Source organism: Cetorhinus maximus, chromosome 23 (genome assembly GCF_964194155.1).
Source record: "Cetorhinus maximus chromosome 23, sCetMax3.hap1.1, whole genome shotgun sequence".
Lineage (NCBI taxonomy): Eukaryota > Metazoa > Chordata > Chondrichthyes > Lamniformes > Cetorhinidae > Cetorhinus > Cetorhinus maximus.
This window is the reverse complement of record NC_135901.1, coordinates 8,235,292-8,249,103: the sequence shown is the minus strand read 5'-3', so window position 1 is coordinate 8,249,103 and position 13,812 is coordinate 8,235,292. Positions and strand designations below refer to the sequence as shown.

At 45.5% G+C, this 13,812-nt stretch overlaps 2 protein-coding genes across 2 annotated transcripts in view; one reads left to right on the top strand and one right to left on the bottom strand.

The window, feature by feature from the left end:
• The first annotated feature begins 1,624 nt into the window (after positions 1-1,624).
• The window catches only part of LOC144697773 (uncharacterized), a 40,434-nt gene continuing 28,246 nt past the window's right edge, over positions 1,625-13,812 (top strand). Inside the window, exon 1 of the mRNA XM_078569770.1 lies at positions 1,625-2,596. Coding sequence (XP_078425896.1) covers positions 1,760-2,596 — 837 coding nt within the window. The 5' untranslated portion in view covers positions 1,625-1,759. The remainder of the gene's footprint in view (positions 2,597-13,812) is intronic.
• LOC144698195 (uncharacterized) lies at positions 11,449-12,636 on the bottom strand. Its single transcript, XM_078570154.1, has one exon. It carries the CDS (start codon positions 12,396-12,398, stop codon positions 11,640-11,642), a length of 759 nt encoding a protein of 252 aa, XP_078426280.1. The 5' UTR covers positions 12,399-12,636; the 3' UTR covers positions 11,449-11,639.

Genomic DNA, 13,812 nt, shown 5'->3' with positions numbered 1-13,812 from the left:
CGTCACCGCGGAGCACAGTCAGTCCTATTGGCTGACTCAGGCGACACAATGATTCAGAGGAACGTTCCCAGTTCACATTGAGAGCAATGGACTTGATGGTCAAAGTCTCTCACCCGAACACGCGCTCGGATTACCTCTCCCTCATTGTAGTCGGACCGAGGTTAACCAATAGGAGGAGCTGGACGACCGGAAGGTGGATGGTCCTCCAACCAATCAGAGCGCGGGCACTGTCGCAATGACGACACGGAGCTTCCCCCATTGTTTGAATGCGGATGAATTTTTAAAACTCTCCGTTACTGCCCAGCAAAGCTGCTGATGCTGCTTCTCTCTCTGAAGGAGGATTTAGCTTCTCACACAGGAAAACTTTCTCCCCAGTCCCGTGTCAAATACCTGTGAGTAAAACACTTTCTTTTTCTCCCCCTTTCCATTTCTTTTCTAATTCTGGGTTTAAATTGTTGACCTGCAGGAACTGAAGGGAAAGGAAGTGAATCCAGTGAGGGTGCAGACTCTGGAAAGGTTGGCCCTGGTCTCTCTTTCTCTCTCGCTCTCTCTTAAAGACATTGACATCCTTTACTCCCTCGGCTTGACACATTTATTTGTCTGGCTAAAAGGATAGCCTCTTTCCTAGTATTTCCAATAAAATAGGCGGATTCCCCAGGAGATGCCTGACATTTAAGGTGACAGTAAACTAATATAGGGCAGAGATATGTCGAGTGTTTTTATATGGTAAATATTTGATATATTTTTTGTTGACCGATAATAACTTTCATTTATAACTATGTCTACTTGTAATATAGTACTCTAGCTACCGTTATATATTTCCAGTCATTGAGTCATTACAACACAGGAATGCATTCAGCAACTCAAGTCCATGCCGACTCTCTGTAGAGCTATCCTCCCATTCTCCCTCTATACCCTGTTCTCCTACACGTTTATTTCCTTCAAGTGTCCACCAATTTCATTTTGAAATCACTGATCATCGCGAATTCCACCACCCTTGTAGGCAGTGAGTTCCAGGTCATGCACACTCGCTCCTAAGTAAAGCTCTTCCTTGCATCCTCTCTGTATCTTTAATCAAGTAATGCAGTGTACATTATGCACATTTTAAATCCAGTAATGTATACATATATATATATAGCCTGCAAATTGATTTCCAAGGCCCCTGTGCCCTGGACTGGAAGCAGTGCACATGGATCTGCTGATCAGCATGAAATGGCACCTTCGGGAGATTTCGGAGGTACAGCAGAGTGAGAATGGAGGGACAGGGAGTTACTGCTTCTGGGGAATACGAGAGAAAGAATGTTCCATAGAAACTAGAATTATGTGTTGTGAATTTTTATCCTGCACTGACAATGATGACTTTTGTAAATTGCTTTTACAGGATATTAGGAGAGGACTTGTATCTGGGAAACTCAAACCAAATATCGCATCAAGATCTGACAGAGTTATTGGATTCATCAGGACCTGAATATCATCAGCCCTTTGAATGTGGAAGGAGAAATTTTCTGTCTGTGGGACAGAAAAATGTTCTGTCTGTGGGAAAACATTTCAAGCATCAGTGTGACTGGAAAAGCAATGAGACACAGACAACTGAGTGACAGTGCTCCAGTGCACTGACTGTGAAAAGAGCTTTAAACAGTTATACAGTCTGTAACAACATTACGCCATTCACAGCGGGGAGAGATTGTACACATGTTCTGTTTGAAGACGAGGTTTCAACTGAGCGGTTAACCTGGAAGGACACAAGGACACCTGCACCATGGAGAAACCATACAAATGTGGGGACTGTGGGAAGGGATTCTGCACCCCATCTGCGCTGGAAACTCATCAACGCATTCACACTGGGGAGAGGCCTTTTACCTGCTCTGAGTGTGGGAAAGCATTCACTCAGTCATCCACCCTGCTGAAACACCAGCGAGTTCACTCCGGGGAGAGGCCTTTCGTCTGCTCTGAATGTGGGAAGGGATTCAGTAATTCATCTCACCTGCTGACACACAAGCGAGTTCACACTGGGGAGAGGCCATTTATCTGCTCTGAGTGTGGGAAGGCATTCACTCAGTCATCCAACCTGGTGATGCACCAGCGAGTTCACACCAGGGAGAGGCCATTCACCTGCCCTGAGTGTGGGAAGGGATTCAGCGATTCATCTGCCCTCCTGACACACCAGCGGGTTCACACTGGGGAGAAGCCTTTCATCTGCTCTACATGTGGGAAGGGATTCCCTCAGTCATCCAACCTGCTGACACACCAGCGAGTTCACACCGGGGAGAGGCCTTTCATCTGTTCCGATTGTGGGAAAGGATTCACTCAACTATCCCACCTGCAGACACACCAACGTGTTCACAATGGGAAGAGGCCATTCACTTGCTCTGGATGTGGGAAAGGATTCATTCAGTTATGCAACCTGGTGATGCATCAGCGAGTTCACACCAGGGAGAGACCGTCCATCTGCTCTGAATGTGGGAAGGGATTCAGAGATTCGTCCACCCTGCTGAGACACCAGCGAATTCACACTGGTGAGAGGCCATTCACCTGCTCTATGTGTGGGAAGGGTTTCAGTCAGTTATCCAGTCTGCTGAGACACCGTCGAGTTCACAAGTAATTACAGGGGTTGGATTTTGCCGTTATTGCTGCTGTTAATTACATCCAGGACTGAACCATGTTCATTTTGACAGCTGGTGAAGTGGGAGGATTGGAGATGTACTAGAATGGTGCCAGGGATGAAAGGGCTTGGAGGAAGATTCAGTCATGGTTTTCAACAGAAAATTGGATCATTATCTGAAGGGGAAAAATTGACAGGGTTATGTGGAAAAGATAGCAGAATGACACTATGTTCGCTGCTCTTGCAGAGGGCTGGCACAGACACAATGGGCTGAATAGCCTCTCTTCAGTGTTGTAACCATTCCATCATTCTAGAACACCAGCTGGATGATTTTATTCAACACAGCATGACAGTGGGTCGCACTCTTACCTCTGAGTCAGGAGGTGCTGCGTTCGAATCCCCAACCCAGAGACTCAAGCCCCCAGAATCCACGGTTGACACCTCCGGTGCCAGTTATGAGGGAGAGCAGTCCTGACAGAGAGACCGTCTTTCCAGTGAGACATTAACCCGAGAGCCCCGTCTGCCCTCTCAGGTGTATGTAAAAGATTCAATGGCCACAATTGGAAGGAGAGCAGGAGGGGGAGGAGATCTCCCCTGGTGTCCTGGTGCCTGATATTTATCCCTCAATCAACATCAGTGAAAACAGACACCCTGGCCATTGCCGTCTGTGGGAGCTTGCTATGCACAAATTGGTTGCCACGTTTCCTACAGTGCGACCACATTTCAGAAAGTGTTTCATTGGCAGTGGAACACTTTGAGACTCCATGAGGTGGTGGAAGGTGCTATATAAATGCAAGTTTATTTTTAAATCAACACACTCCTATTCTTACAGGCAGATTCTCCAGCAGGAGCAGGAGCCAGCTGACCTGAGGGTGGCGGGGAGAGGCAGTGCAAGAACTCCCAATGTGGTCCAATCTGCTTCCGTCCAAAGGCCACCGAATACATTGTGAGAACTGGCTATTTAAAGGGGGTGCCTTATCTTGCTTGTCTGAGAATCCATCCCTTTCCCCCTGTGAAATGCTGACTGAGAATAGATTTTGGGGCTGGTCAATGTACTGAAAGTACCTCTGCCATTGAAGATGTTTGTCTGTAAACAATTGATCTCACAAATTAATGGATGGATTTACCGAAACTTGGTACACCAACCATGCAAGAACTGTCCTATCTTTGGTGCAGTTCCGGATCCTGGAATTTTTTTGAAGGATCCGTTCACATTGGGAAATCAGGAGAATTGACTTTTTCTTTTCAATTGTTGTGGTTTGTTTAATTTCAAATGGCGATTGCTTTGGAATGTTGTGGATTGTCTCTGCTGCTGGGGTGGAATTTATCACAGCTGTCAAAATATCAGCAGAGTTTTCAGAGCAGGTTGTTGGCTGTGGATTAGCCTAAGGCTTCCTTGGTCTTAATAAAAACATTTATTTTTTTCAGCTTTGTCCTTACAGAGAATGTTTTCATCCCTATTTGTTTGTCTGTCTGTAACAATATATCTTAAAAACTAATGGATGGATTTGAACAAAACGTGGTACACAAATAGAGTATGGCCAAAGGAAGAAATGATTAGATGTAGTGAACATGCAAACTGGATCCAGGCACTGGATTTTTCATATTCAAATAGTGGGCCCTGTTTTCTGCACACAAAAGGAATTTGTCCAAGCATTTTGCCTTTTTAATTAAACAGGAGCTTGGGGGACAATTGTTCCCTGATGCATTCCCCATGGCAGCATCTCAACCAATCAGAGTCGACTTGCCATTTCTGAATTTGAACAAAAGCTTTGGGTAACTGTTCCCTGGTGCATTCTACATGGCAATGCCTCAACCAGTCGGGGTCCATTTGACAACCAATCAGCACCCTGTTTCTCAGACAGTATAAACTGTTGTTCACTTTGACATTTGGTATTCTTGCATCTATCCTAATGAGTGCAAGAAGAAAAGCTTTGACAGCATGTCTCTTTTTTCAGCAATATTCAAATGTTTAAAAGGATTTGATAACATTGGGAGATTGGTTGAAATAACATTTTTTTCTCCCCAACAATTCACTGTAAATAAGAACAACAAATTGGCTGAAAAGTCACATATGCTTGCACTAGCAAATTGGTTAATTTTAGTGGTAAATGTTCACGATCCGGACCATTTCCGGATTCAAAAATAAGTTATGTACATGTAGTTAAAAATTCTATTTATGAAATCACACAAACGACCGTTTCTGCTTACTGCGCAAAGGTAAAGGATTGTACAGACATCAGCTAATCCCACACTCCCAATAAAGTATATAGTCTGGTGTCAGCTGATTATATAATCAGAAAAATGCTGATGTAATCTTATGACATCATCACAATAGAATGCGATGACATCAGCGGATTACACAATCCCATTGGAAAGGTTTGATGTCAGCTCGATCTTAGACATAAGTAGTGTAATGGGAAATGTACAGAACTGGACCAGTTTTCTTCAGTCAACAAACTCTGCTGCCCGTCTCCCAACTCACACTCAGTCCCATTCACCTATCACCCGCTGTGCTCACTGACCAATACTGGCTCCCACTCAAGCAATACCTCGATTTTAAAATTCTCCTCTTTTTCAAATCCCTCCCCAGCATCCTTTTTTTCAAATCACCACATGGTCTCACATCCCCCTCTCCCCATCTCTGTAATCTTCTCCATCCCTAAAACCCTTTGAGATATCTGTGCTCCACTAATTCTGGCCTCTTCAATATCTTCAATTGCATAACAACTGGGGGCTTTGCCTTCAGCTGCCTGGGTCCCACGCTCTGGAATTCCCTCCTTAAACCTCTCTGCCCCTTGATCTCTTGTGCTTCTTCAGGAAACTCCTTAAAACCAAGCTACAGGTCATCTCTTTATGTGGCTCGGTGTAAAATTTTGTTTAGTAATGGCACCTGTGAAGCAGATGATTAAAGGTGCTATACAAATGCAGGTTGTTTTTGTTGTTGTGGTTTAATCATGTTCAGCGGAGGTTGCTGTTGTTAAGCAGTCAAAATGCTTTCTTGCTGCCTCCTGAGAGAGCTATAGGAAGGCTGTTGACTACAATTGGCCATGCAATCTTCAATGTTTAAATATATAGAGGATTGGAGACATTGTTATGTCGGTCCCTCAGAACTAAAGAGAAACTTGCCTCTTTAAATATATATACCAGGAAGAGGCTGAAATGAAATTTGACCCTTTTAACCTTCACAAAGACAGGAAGCTCAGATTCACAGGCTGCAGGAGTCCATTTGGCCCATCATGCCCGTGCCATCTCTTTGAAAGGAATTTCTGATTCATCCAACTGCTCTCCTCTTTCCCTACAGCCCTGCAAATTCTTCCCTTTCAAATATTTACACCTTGGAAATAAATAATCGAATCTGCTTTCAGGCAGATCAGAACAACTCGCTGTGTGAAAAAAATAAAATTTACATAGAAACTAGGAGCAGGAGTAGGCCATTGGGCCCTTCGAGCCTGCTCCGCCATTCATTATGATCATGGCTGATCATCCAACTCAATAGCCTGCTCCTGCTTTTTCCCCATACCCTTTGACCCCTTTCACCCCAAGAGCTATATCTAACTCCTTGAAAACATACAATGCTTTGGTCTCAACTACTTTCCGTGGTAACGAATTCCACAGGCTCACCACTCTTTGGGTGAAGAAATTTCTCTTCATCTCAGTCCTAAATGGTCTACCCCATATCCTCAGACTGTGACCCCTGGTTCTGGACTCCCCCACCATCATCTCACCTGGATGCTTTGCCAATTACCTTAGAGGGACTCACTTTCTGTTAAAACAGCCTGCCAATTCCTTTCACCCACTTTCCCTAAAGTGCATAAATCTAATCAAAAGTCCAGCAAAATCAAATATTTTTACTGATAAAATTTATTAATGTAACAGAACATGGTTTAAAAAAACCAGAAAATTACTTGAGGATCAAAGACAACCAGAGTAAAAGGATGTTTTAACAATGTTCTGGATCCAAATGGTTTCTTTTTGGCTCCTCTGTACCCTGTCCTCATGACTCCCCACTTTGGACACAGGAGCATTGAACCCCGGGGAGGTCACACCACCATCACTCCCTCCCTGATTGGCTGGAGACCCATTTCCCAGTCAGTCCTCCGGCACCTTCCTGTCTCCCTCTATTAGTGCGACGTCCCTCTATTAGTGCGACGTCCGTGGCAGTTTCCTAACTGGGCCACAAACCCTGTTATTCTCAGCTACATTGAGCCTTCAGCTCCATCGCCTGGCTGTCATTCACATGCGCAATAGAGAGACAGAAAGGCGTAGGAACTCAAATGGGAACTCAAAACTTTGGCTCTAAACCAACACTGTAACATTTGTCAGTCCTGTATGTGTTTTTTATACTAGGGTTTTTATTATTAGATTTAGGTGCTGGAGGCAAAGGGTGGGGGCTTTTAAAGGGTAACTTTCCCTTTCTAAATTTGTATTGTCTATCGTGTCAGCTGTGGCTCAGTGGATCTCACTCTTACTTCTGAGTCAGAAGGTTATTGGTTCCAGTCCCAATCCAGGGGCCCAAGAACAAAAATCAAAATCGACATTCCTGGTGCCAACACTGAGAGAGTGCCGCACTGTCAGAGCCGCTGTCCTTCAGTCGAGCAATACACCAAGGCCCTGTCTGCCCTCTCAGGTGGGTGTAGAAGAACCCACAGCCACTATTTCGAAGAAGGGCAGGAGAGTTATCTCCAGCAGGGACTGGGAGAGAAATCCTGGGCCCCAGTGCTTTTCCTGTTTCCAGGCTCTCAGGCTTCTCCGTGCAACAGACCTTTTAAGGGGCCAGAGAACGAAGACTGAATGGCTCACAGTTGTATCTGTTTGGTCATCAGCAAGTCCGAAGACTCTGCTGATTGCTGCTTCTCACCACAATATATTTTCAATATCTGCAACGCAACATAACTTTATCACGATATTTCTAACCTCAAAAAACTCAGAAAAAACAGCAAGATGGAGCGAGATAACAGGTAACTGGACAAAAGGACAATATTGAAGTATATGGAAAAGACTCTTGTGAATTATGTATAGTAAAACAGGTTACTGATTCACACTGAGCTCAATCTGCACTCCTGTCCTGGTGATCTCATCCCACAAATCCTGCTCACAGTAAACTTTCACCAGCAACGAAATAAACAGAACTCCAGCCAGGATTACACCCTCTGTTCGCACGATAATTATAGATGACAAAGGCCATCGAGTACTGTTCATCACACCTATCTCCATACACACATATGTATTAGGAGCAGGAGTAGGTCATTCACCCCCATGAGCCTGCTCCACCATTAGATAACATCCTCTACATTTCACCAATGACTACAACTCAAAAGTGCTGAATTGGCTGGAAAGTGATTCGGGGCATTGTGAAAGGTGCTGTATAAATGTAGGTTTTGTCTTTCTTTCATTATACCTGCATGCAGTGGGCAGAGTGACAGTAGCAATGGTGAAAGTGGAGGCCCAATGCTGATTATTTAAAGATAATTAATCACCGAGCAATCAACTGATGTTAGCAAAGTGGCTACAAAGGAATCACTACATTTACAAAAACAATTCAGATCTGTACCTAATCTACCCCCAAAACCCCTCTAGCTCCCCTGAACGTCCTTCCAACCATCCCCCCTTCTCCACCAAACTTCCCCGACCTCCCTCCAAATTTCCCCCAACCCCTTCCAAACTTCCCCAAATCCCTCCAACTTCCCTCCAAACCTTGACCTACCCCTCAAACCCCCTCCGAACTTTCCCCAACCCCCAAACTTCCCCACAACCCCTCTCAAAACCTACCCCCAACCACCCCTTCAACCTACCCCCACATCCCCCAAACTCCCTCCCACATCCCCCAAACCCCCTCCAAACTTCCCCCAACCCCCTCTAAACATGCCCCCTCCCTTCCCCCCACCCTCCCTTCCCCCCACCCCTCCTTCCCCCCCACCCACCCCTCCCCCCCACCCCCTACCCACCCCTCCCCCCCACCCCCTACCCACAACAGCATCCAATTGGTTGTAAAATTACAGGGATTTGACTGACTATTTCTCAAGCAGGAAAACTCTCAGTTTCTGCTGCTGTTGCTTCTCACCTTCGGGCAGCTTTGTGGTTTCCTGGCGGGCTTTTCAAAAAAATTGGAATTGCAAAGCTGCCTGAAGGTCAGAGGCAGCAGCAGCGACTCGTGAAATTGACCTGACACTGACAGACTGACTTAGAAAATATCAGAACGCTCAGCCTGACAGATCTGTTTTTTAAGCTGGTCTGTCAGGTCTGTAGCTCTAGCTGCTCAGTGAGGACGATGCAAAACTGTTTGAAACAACGAGCCCGGCCCACACCTACTCACCTCCCCCACCCACAACATCCCAGGTCCTGCTGTTTGGTACTGTCTGAACCCCACTCTCCCGGGCCTTGATTCCTGGTGTCTTGGGCCAATATTTATCCTTCAATCAACATAACCACAAACATATCATTTGGGTCATTATCACATTTCTGTTTGTGGGATCTTGCTGTGTGCAAATTGGCTGCTGAGTTTCCTACATTACACCAGTGACTACATTTCAAAAGTGGCTGTAAAACGCTTTGAAACATCCTGTGGTTGTGAAAGGCGCTATAGAAATGCAAATCCTTGTTTAATTGTCAGCAAATTTGGATACATTACACTCAGTCCCTCATCTCGATCATTCATGAGGATTGAGACCTCATTTTGTGTATGAACCTCCTGGTTGACACCTTTCCGAATGCTTTTTGAAAATCCAAATACACCACACGCAAGATGAGGAATTATTTGTTTTAAAAACACAGCGAGTTGTTACGATTTGGAATCCACTGCCTCAAAACCGACTGGAAGTAAATTCAACTGTATCGTTCAAAAGGGAACTGGACAGATTCTTGAAAGAAAGAAAAAATTGCAGGGCAATGGGATTAATTGGAAAACTCTTTCAAAGAGCCTCCAATTGCCTCCTACTGTGCTCTATGAGCCTCATGTGCATTTAAAGGATCTTCAGTTGTGGGTGACATATTAAAGCAATCAGTGCCTCCTATTCTCTGTATGTTTAGTTTAACACTTCAATCTCCCCTTCACATTCTCTGAAGTGGCGGATGGAGTTTAATACAGGGAAAGTTGAGGTGATGTAATTTGGCAGAAGGGACAGGTAGAGGCAACACAGGCGTAATGGCACAGTTCCAAAGAGTGAGCAGGGACAGAGGGACCTGGGGGTTCATGTGCAGAGATCTTTGAAGGTGGCAGGACACAGTGAGAGAGGAATTAGCAAAGCATGGGGGATCTTGAGCTTCAGAAATAGAGAGCTTGGGTTGGATCTTCGGTACCGAGGTGGATAGCTTGGATCTGGAAATTTCCCAATTGCCGGACCTGCCTCGGTCTAAAGGTTCCCAAATGTTGTGATCTTCACTCGGGGGCAGGGGGAGGGGGGGGGGGGGGGGGGGGGGGGGTGGTGCTTTGAGGTGGTGGTTATGGATGGAGTTGGTTGCTGTGCCACCGGAATCGGAGCTTAGGCGGTTAACAGGATGCCCGAGCACTGAGGTGAGCTGGTTAAAAGGCCTGCCTCCATTCTCTGGGCTTGATCCCAGTTGCATTGTTAACTTTTGGAATCTCTGGTCCTCGCCAGTGGCACCCACGTGCCAAGAGAATGTTTTAAAAATAAATTAATAGACATGATTATTTGGAATAATTGCCCACCCACCAGGGGCAGCAACCCAACACAATCCCTCCTCACTAATTGCAAGTGAGCCAATTGCAAGCCCCCTCCTGACCCCAAGGCCCTTATACACTCCATGCCAGCTCATGCCAACTCTTGCCATGGCACGGACCCCCCATAGCCCCTTTTACCCTACATCCCAACTCACATTATTCACCATGGGCAGACCCCAGGAGCCAGGTTGAGATTAAATAAAATAAAGTTCTAAAAATCTAAAATTAAACAAAACTCCCATTCTTGAAACCTTATTCAAAACTTTTGTTTAATCTCATATAAAAACCAACATACTTCTGTCCATACCACTTCAAAGGCAGCTAAACCCTTAATGGTCTCTTTAAGTTGTCAAAGTGTGGACTCAGAACAGCTGCTGAGATGACTGTAGGTTTTGGAAGTCAGCCAAGCATTCATAAATAGCCCTTAGGGAAATGCCAGCAATTACTGAAACTGCTGGGACTGATGCTACATTGTATAGCCAATTATTTTTTTCACTTACACTGACAGCTGCAGACGAAGTCAGGAGAGCAGGGGATTTAAAAAAGACTTTCGATCATGACAGTTAAACAGACCCTATCCACCCAACAAGAGTCTTTACGTCTACTCCATAAAGTCATGACTTTCACACTATGAGTTAACTCCCTTGCAGAAGGCAAAATGGTGCCTGTTTGAACTCAGTGCTGAGTTCAGATGGCTCTGCTGAGTTCAGGTTCAACTTGGGTGTGAATCAAGCACTGCCCCTGTCCCCTACTGGCAAAAATTGGATCTGTGAAAACTGGGAGTGGGACTTCCGCATCCGGGTCCCACCCACAATTTTTGAAGGTAGGTGAGTCTTTCTGACTCTGAAAATCCAGGTCATTGAGTAAAAAAGCAGGGAAGTGACATTGGACCATCATAAAGCTCTGATACTCTAAAGCCAAAATGGACATGTCCAGGCATTGCAACATTTTTGAATCCAACTAAATGCTGAGGTCACGAGCTTTCTGGTGAATTCTCCATGGCAACAACTTGACCAATCGCAACTGACTTGCCAACTAATCAGCACCCTTTTCTCACGCAGTATAAATAGTTGCTCCCTTTGAAATTTGGTGTTCTTGTGTTTGTCCTGATAAGTGCAATATGAAAACTTCGAGAGCATGTCTCTTTTTGCAGCAATAAATGACCTTCATCAGCTTCTGTGGAACATTTCAGTGGAAATGTGCACTCCCAGACCACTGGAAACAAAGTTGTAAGACTGGCCAGTACAGCAGAAAGAAACCCTTTGACCTTCCCACTTCACCAACTGTCAGAATGAACATGGTTCAGTCTTGAATGTGATTGACAGCAGCAATCACAGCAGAATCCAACCCCTGTAATCACTGGTGAACTCGCTGGTGTCTCAGCAGGTGAGATGACCGAGTGAATCGTTTCCCACACATGGAGCAGGTGAACGGCCTCTCCCCAGTGTGAACACCCTGGTGTCGCAGTAGGGTGGATGAATCACTGAATCCCTTCCCACACTCACAGCAGATGAAAGGCCTCTCCCCAGTGTGAACTCGCTGGTGTGTGAGCAGGTTGGTTAACTGAGTGAAACCCTTCCCACACATGGAGCAGATGAATGGCCTCTCCCCAGTGTGAACTCGCCGGTGCTTCCGCAAGATGGATGGATCAGCAAATCCCTTCCCACACTCAGAGCAGGTGAATGGCCTCTCCCCAGTGTGAGCTCGCTGGTGTCGCAGAAGGTTGCATAATCGGCTGAATTGCTTCCCACATACAGAGCAGTTGAATAATTTGTCCCCAGTATGAACTCGCTGGTGTATCAGCAGGCTGGATGAATCACTGAAACCTTTCCCACATTTGGAGCAGGTGAACGGTCTCTCCCCCGTGTGAACTCGCTGGTGTGTCCGCAGATTGGAAGAGTTAGTGAATCCCTTCCCACAATCAGAGCAGGTGAACGGCCTCTCCCCGGTGTGAAGTCGCTGGTGTATCTGCAGGTGGGATAACTGAGTGAATCCCTTTCCACAATCAGAGCAGGGGAACGGCCTCTCCCCAGTGTGAATGCGGCGATGAGATTCCAGCGCAGATGGGGACCGGAATCCCTTCCCACATTCCCCACATTTGCATGGTTTCTCCATGGTTCGGGTGTCCTTGCATTCCTTGAGGTAAGATGTTTAACTGAAGCCTCATCCACAAACAGTACACGTGTTCGGTCTCTCCCGGCTGTGAATGGTGCAATGTTTCTTCAGTCTGTGCATCTGGTTAAAGTTTTCTCCAAAGTCAGTGCATTGGAACTCTCTCACGTGTGTGTGTACGCGAGCTTCTTGGTGATTTTCCAGACACAGTGACTTTTAAAATCTGTTGAAGCAGACAGAACAAACATTTCTCTTTCTAGTTCAAAGACTGATGATATTGAGCTCCCATAAATCAAGTCAGGTCTGGATGTAATGTTTGGTTTGCGATTTCTGTCTTTACATCCTCCATTTCTAATATCCTGTAAATGGAGTTAGTTTCTCAAAGTCATCACTGTCAGTACAGGATAGAAATTCAGAACACACAAGTCTACTTTCTATGGAACATTCTTTCCTCTTTCATTCCCCAAAGACTGTCAATCTCGATCCCACATATTCTCCATCCAATCTCAATCTGCTGACCTAACAGATCCATGCCCATCGCTTCCTGTCCAGGACACAGAGACCTGAAAATGTTCAGGCAGGCTGCTGGACATGGAACTCACTGTGTGGTGGAAGTGGAGATGGTCAATGATATGAAAATGAAACTGGGTGTGCACTTGAAGGAAATAAACTTGCAGGGGAACGGGGATATAGAAGGGAAATAGGACTGACTGGGTTACTCTACAGAGAATCAGCTTGGATTTGAATTACTGAATGGACTCCTTCTGTGCCATAATGACTGACTCTAAATATATAACATAGCACAGTGCTATGTTACAAGACTAGAAATAATAATAAATTAACTTTATGACAGAATCATAAATAACATATCTAATATATATCATATAAAAACACCAGGCATATCTCTGTCCTATATTACTTTACTGTCCCCTTAAATGTCAGCCATCTCCTGGGGAATCCACCACTTTAATTGTGAACATGAGGAAAGAGGCCATCCTTTTAGCCAGACAAATAAATGTGTCAAGCCGAGGGAGCAAAGGATGCCTGGATGAGTGCAGTTCCAACAAAACTCAAGAAGCTTGACACCATCCAGGACAAAGCAGCCCTCTTGATTGGCACCCCATCCACAAACCTTCACTCCCTCCACCACCGACGAACAGTAGCAGCAGTGAGTACCATCTATAAGATGCACTGCAGGAATCCACCGAGGCTCCTTCGATAGCATTTTCCAAACCCACGACTACTACCATCTAGAAGGACAAGGGCAGCAGTTGGATGGGAACACCGCCACCTGGAAGTTCCCCTCCAAATCACTCACCTTCCTGACTTGGAAATATATCCCGTTCCTTCACTGTCACTGGGTCAACATCCCTTCCTTACATCACTGTGGCTGTACCTACACCACATGGACTGCAGC